The sequence below is a fragment of the Oryzias melastigma genome, linkage group LG18, assembly GCF_002922805.2.
Source record: "Oryzias melastigma strain HK-1 linkage group LG18, ASM292280v2, whole genome shotgun sequence".
NCBI lineage: Eukaryota > Metazoa > Chordata > Actinopteri > Beloniformes > Adrianichthyidae > Oryzias > Oryzias melastigma.
In genome coordinates, this window is record NC_050529.1 from 18,514,456 (window position 1) to 18,519,905 (window position 5,450).

The 5,450-nt window shown below is 41.1% G+C and overlaps 1 protein-coding gene and 1 long non-coding RNA gene across 6 annotated transcripts in view; one reads left to right on the top strand and one right to left on the bottom strand.

Annotated features, from left to right (window-relative positions):
- Positions 1–1,110: 1,110 nt before the first annotated feature.
- The window catches only part of LOC112156177, a 6,988-nt gene continuing 2,648 nt past the window's right edge, over positions 1,111–5,450 (bottom strand). Inside the window, exons 2-4 of one of the 2 annotated variants that reach the window (XR_002920927.2) lie at positions 2,475–2,747; positions 1,787–1,918; positions 1,111–1,708 (exon numbers count right to left, since the gene is read on the bottom strand). This is a non-coding gene — a long non-coding RNA (uncharacterized LOC112156177). The remainder of the gene's footprint in view (positions 1,709–1,786; positions 1,919–2,474; positions 2,748–5,450) is intronic. The other variant, XR_002920928.2, reaches the window with a different exon arrangement.
- The window catches only part of si:ch211-200p22.4 (phosphatidylinositol-binding clathrin assembly protein), a 76,284-nt gene continuing 74,283 nt past the window's right edge, over positions 3,450–5,450 (top strand). For 2 of the 4 annotated variants that reach the window (XM_036216706.1, XM_036216705.1), the window contains exon 1: positions 3,452–4,498. In XM_036216706.1, the coding sequence (XP_036072599.1) occupies positions 4,369–4,498 (130 nt within the window). In that variant the 5' untranslated portion in view covers positions 3,452–4,368. Of the gene's footprint in view, positions 4,499–5,450 lie in introns of all 4 variants that reach the window. The other 2 variants (XM_036216704.1, XM_024288372.2) reach the window with 2 other exon arrangements.

Below are 5,450 nucleotides of genomic sequence, written 5' to 3' on the forward strand. Positions count from 1 at the left end.
TCTAATATGAACTTAATTATTTCAATTACTTCAAATTTTCTGCTTTTAAGTATCAAAACTCAAAATTTCAGTTTCAAAACTTTTTTCTGTTTCAAATCTTTTTTTCCACTTTCAACTCTTTTTTTTCCCAGTTTCAAATCTAAAAATTTCAGGTTTGAAAATGTTGGCCCCGTTCTGGCGTGTTGGGGCGGGGCTAACACAAAATACCAATCAAAATCGATGAGGGTGGTAACTTCACTCCTGGTGCATTCACTGACTCTGGGAACTTGGAAAATTACGGTCAGAAATGTCTGTAATATCTGTACCATGGATGCAAGCGAAAGCAGTTAGAAAACAAAAGTGAAACTATGTTAACCAGTTATCCACAGCAAACATCTAGGCCTATTTTTTGGCCTTAGACATTTTATTCAAGTATAACAGTGTTTTTGACGCCCGTACACACTACAAAACAGCACTTTGAATGTGCTAGAACGGCGTTTTGGACACTCAATTAGATGCTGTTATTTACACCTGTCTTGGGACAACACAAGATGGTGTGATTTAAGTGCTACTTTTGAAACAAGCATAAAAAGCAACGTTTTGGATGGTCAAAACACCCTTCTTTACACTAGGTTGAAAGCTTAAAACAATATTTTTGTTGCAGCCGGCTCCGGCAAGGGGAAGGAGCCATGTACAGACATTTTGTGATTGTAATTATCCAAGTTCCCAGAATCAGTGAATGCACCAGGACTGAGGTTACCACCCTCATCGATTTGATTGGCCCCTTCGTTCAAAAGTTTCTAACCGGAAATTATCAGAGTCTAGACCGGGAAAAAAAAAGGTGAAACAGAAGAAAAGAAAAAAAAGTTTTGAAACTGATATTTTGAGTTTTGAATCTTAAAAACGGAAAATCTAAACATGAAAATTATTACGTTTACATAAAAATTGCAGAAAGTTTCAGACACTTTCATTTCTTTTTTTTTAGCTTTACACCAAAAATTTTAGCTTGAATTTTTCAAGTTGTTTTTATTTGGGTTTCAAATCTTTATGGCGCTGACTTGGCTCCATACAAACCTGACTCAAGATCCCAGCCCAAAGTTTTCTCCTCTTTTTGGCTGTATTCCTGCTGGATTACCTCCAATGTTGTTGTTGTTAGCTTCATTTTTGTTGTAGTCGCACTTCTATGACGCAAAACTACACAATCGATTCAATTTTGAATGTCCACCTGAATTGCCTGGACCATTCTAAACAATACCACTCAGGGGAAATTATGGGCTTGATATGTCACATAATCAGCATTATTGAAAACGTTCTGCTGGAAATCAAGCACTAGCAATTGAAGCTTGTTTGATATAAGGTCATAATGTGCATCTGGATTCATTATGCATCTCTTGTTGCAGAACTGCACCGATCGCCATCATAGTAATTGCACTGCAAACTATCCCCCCCTGACAGGCGAGGGTCCAGTGCACATCATAGACGGACTATGTCAGAGTATCACACTTCCTTTAGTCGTCTCTGCTGGAGCTGCAGGTGATCCTGTCGCGCGGCCAGTAATGGATTTATTCCTATCTCTAAAAACACACCAGCCTTGGGCTCAAATCGTGATTGACGGGAGCAGATAGGAGTCTGATCCCAGCTCAGAGCCCCGTTGCCAGGGGCTACAGGAGCTCTGGCAGGGCGTCCACACATGCAGTTGCCATGGAAATGAGGGGTTCGGGTCTTCTGCCTGCAGATGGCAATACAGCACTCTGGATGTCTGGCATCACGCAGAGTGGGATGTTATATTTACGGTTCTCCAACTCACCCTGGGTTTACCTCCTTCTCTTATAGACAATGCAGCTGCTTTGGGAGATTCCCCGCGGGGCATGAGTCTAACTGTCTGCCAGCCAGTAGCTGTGGTGCTGCACATCAATGCTGCATGTGCAAAGCTCCTTTTCTGTTGGCAAATAAAGGAGCATGAAATGAAAATGAAAGAAATGCATGTGTAGCAATAAAACAATGATTCTCCCGCTAGCATATTGACTTAAGAAAATGAATTCAGTCAGGAGAGACTGTTTGCATTGCTGAACCTGAGAATTTGACCCCGAGTTTCTCTGCAGCGTTTAACCACTTCCGCCTGCCGCAGTTGCAGATCTCGCTTCCTTTTTCATTTTCTGCAGCCTTCACATTTGTCAGCACTCCCGTCAAATCTGGCAGCAGAAATCAACCTTGTGAGGAGCGCACAGTCAGGCTGGCGATTGTTCATAGAGAGAAAGACACCTGAGCATCCAAGTGCTGATTTCTTCTGTTTCACATCACTGACTGTTGACAGTTCAGCAGATCCCAGGAATTCATCTGCCGGTGCTGCTGCTGGGGCCAGCTTGCAGAATTTCCCACACGGGTGAGAAATACTGCAACCTGCAGCTGCCAGTCTGAAACTCAAGTCATTCTTGATCTTTTGCTTCTAGATCTTGAAACAAATCTGAACCACAAAAGCAAACTTTCACACTGACCTGTGTTATTTACAGCTGCATGCCTCTTTCAGACTGACCTCATGCAGTCAGATCATGTCCAGCCATCCATCAGCCTTCATTATTGGACTGCACTGAAAGCAGCTGTGGATGAATTGCTCATTCCGGATGGGAAATGAGCCTGATTTCTTCCCATTTTCCCCCAAGACGGTTTAACGGCAGTCAGCACCTCCAGATCCAATCCGGTATGAGATCGTCATGAGCTGCACCAGCGGATTCCAGGGATTTTTCAGCACACTCTGTTCCACATGTAGTCTGGAGTCAAACAAGGACAGGGCAGTTTTGAATGGCAATTCTTCCTTATGCAAAAAAGTTTTTTTTAAGTGAGAAATAAACAAAACTTCTTTAATTTGTTGTAATTACATGTGAATTATTATATTTATTTTATTTAAGTAGATTTGTCCACAAATTCCATGATAACTTGAAGCATGACGCTTCAAATGCTTCAATCGCTTATCAGGATTTGGCCAATAAACCCATGAGGCATTCATGTACTGTAGGAAATAACTCACACAGTGAAGAGTAACTCCGGGTGCTTTCACTTTTCGTTTAAACGGAACAGCAGACCGGAAAGTTACACAAACTCAATATTTTGTGCAATTCATACTATTGAAAACATATTTTTTTAATTGAATCAGGTAAAAATTGGTGCATCATGTAAATATTTTTAATATAGGTTGATTAAAAAGACCATTAGTTCACTTGATTGTTCTGAAAATGCGTTAAATATTTCAATTAAAAAAATGAAGTCTTTAAGTTTACACATATGTGAGTTATTTGATTAAAATTATGTTTAATTTTTATATGGTCAGATTGATGTTATCAACACATATTCTGTCAACAAAAATGTACGAATCAAAATTTTGTTTGATTTCCGTCAGCTCAAATATTAAATAAATATTCAAATTTCCGAGCATTCCAGTGACATTTGAACGCAGCACAGTTGTGAGATCAGCTGATTTTTTACGCTGCCATTTTGTCCGGCAGAGCAGCAGCCAGTCAGTCAGTTCGTAAAGGGAATCCACCGGCGAGACTTCACCGGAGCAGCACCGCACTGGTTCGACTGAGGGGGGCAGAGGAAGAAGCTGTGTGAGGCGGCGGCTCCCCAGCACCAACCGAGCTCCAGGACCGCCAGGGGAAAGGACCGCGCTCAGGGAGTTGTCATTTTTCAACTTGCCGGGTCCGCGCGCGCTCCGGCCGGCTGGGACGTCGGCTAACACCGCTAGCTCTTCGGCTAACCCCGTCAGTGGAAACGGCGTCGCTCCGGCTGTCACTTTTCACGCCATGGCTGAGCAAACTTCCAACTATGTCCACTTCAATTTTGAGCCACTTTTTTTCACCCGAGCGGGACTTTAAGGAAAACTTTGCCACACAAAAGTGAAGTGTTAGCTTAAAAAAAAAGCTTAAGCTAATAAGTTGACGTGGAAGAAAACAGTTTTTTTCCTCCTTCACATTTTCTGAATTGTTGGCGTTTTTCTCGCTCTGCTTTCAAAGGGATTACTCGTCTTTTTCCTGGTTGAATGTAACCCAACCTTTCAGGTGAATCCAAACTGTCGGTTCGCTATGTTCTTTTGTGGCCAGAAAGTAATCCTAAGTGTTTCTGAATTCCTCAGTGGGACTCTTTCCTGGTTCGCGCACTGCAACGGAAACATTAGCTAACACAGACTAGCTTACATTAGTGTGTTTTGATTCCTCGCAAGATAAGTGGAAGAAACAGCCGCAAATTGTTCTAAGTGAAGAGAAATTATTTTATTGCACCGAAAGAAAGGACACCCAGCATCCTGAAAGCCAGCCATTCACCTTAGGGTGTGTGATTGAAACCTCTCCGTGACAGAACAGGTTTCTTCGTGCTTTTTTTGTGGACAATAGTGAAGCGATGTCGGGCCAATCTATCACGGATCGGATCACAGCGGCTCAGCACAGCATGACTGGCTCTGCCATCAGCAAGGCTGTGTGTAAAGCCACCACGCATGAAATCAGCGGACCCAAGAAGAAACACCTCGACTGTGAGTACATCCCGCGTGCGTGGATGAGCGAGCGAGCGAGTGAGTGCGCATGCGTGAGGTGCAGACACACCTGCCTCTGTCTGCTCCTTAATGCACACATTCCTTCACTTTATCTAGCTGGCGGGATGACATCTAGGAGCACAGTCAAAACAGACTGTGTTTACACTAGAATCAAAGCATTTTTTTCCCCATCATCCCTCTTTGGTTACATTAAAGTCAAATGAGATGTCAAAAAAATTTAAGCTGGCCTAATGCCAGTTTTTTTTAAATAGCTTTCTGTTTCAGTTTGAATAAATGACAAAACTTGCCACCAGTTTCACTATTGGGATTTGCAAAACGGTTATCTAAAAACGAGATTCTGTTTTTTTCTAGTTTTTCCTTTTTTTTAAAGTTTTAAATATGACAAAATATAGGTATGTGACAAAAATGTTCAAATTAGGTGGATTGCTCTGATATTTATATCAATGGAAAGGGCTGAAAGAGACCATTCCAATGGTATAAAGATAATTAAGATAGCTGAAAGAATAAGAAAGTTATGGGATGTTAAGTGATCAAAAGTAGGGTATAATTTTATTCATGAATAAACAGCAAAACGATGACATTTTTGTGACCAGAAACAAAGATTAGAGTCTTTAAATTGTCATAACTTTCTCATTACTTGTCCAATCCACAAAAGGAGGGTATTGTTGGAAAGTTAATCAAGCGAACTACAAGAATTAAGTTACAAATTTAGTATTAAATCAATGTTAATTTCCATATTATCAAATAATCATACAGAAATCTGCTCCTGTATGCCTGTAGACATCGCTTGCAGCCAATCAGCTTGATAGATTCGGTCACGTGTTCGGTCAGCGTTCAATTCTTGGACACAGAGGCTTGTGAATGAAAAAACAGTACCTGCTAATTGTTTTTTTTCTTATGAAATTTACAGGAGATGAAAAATAAATCACAA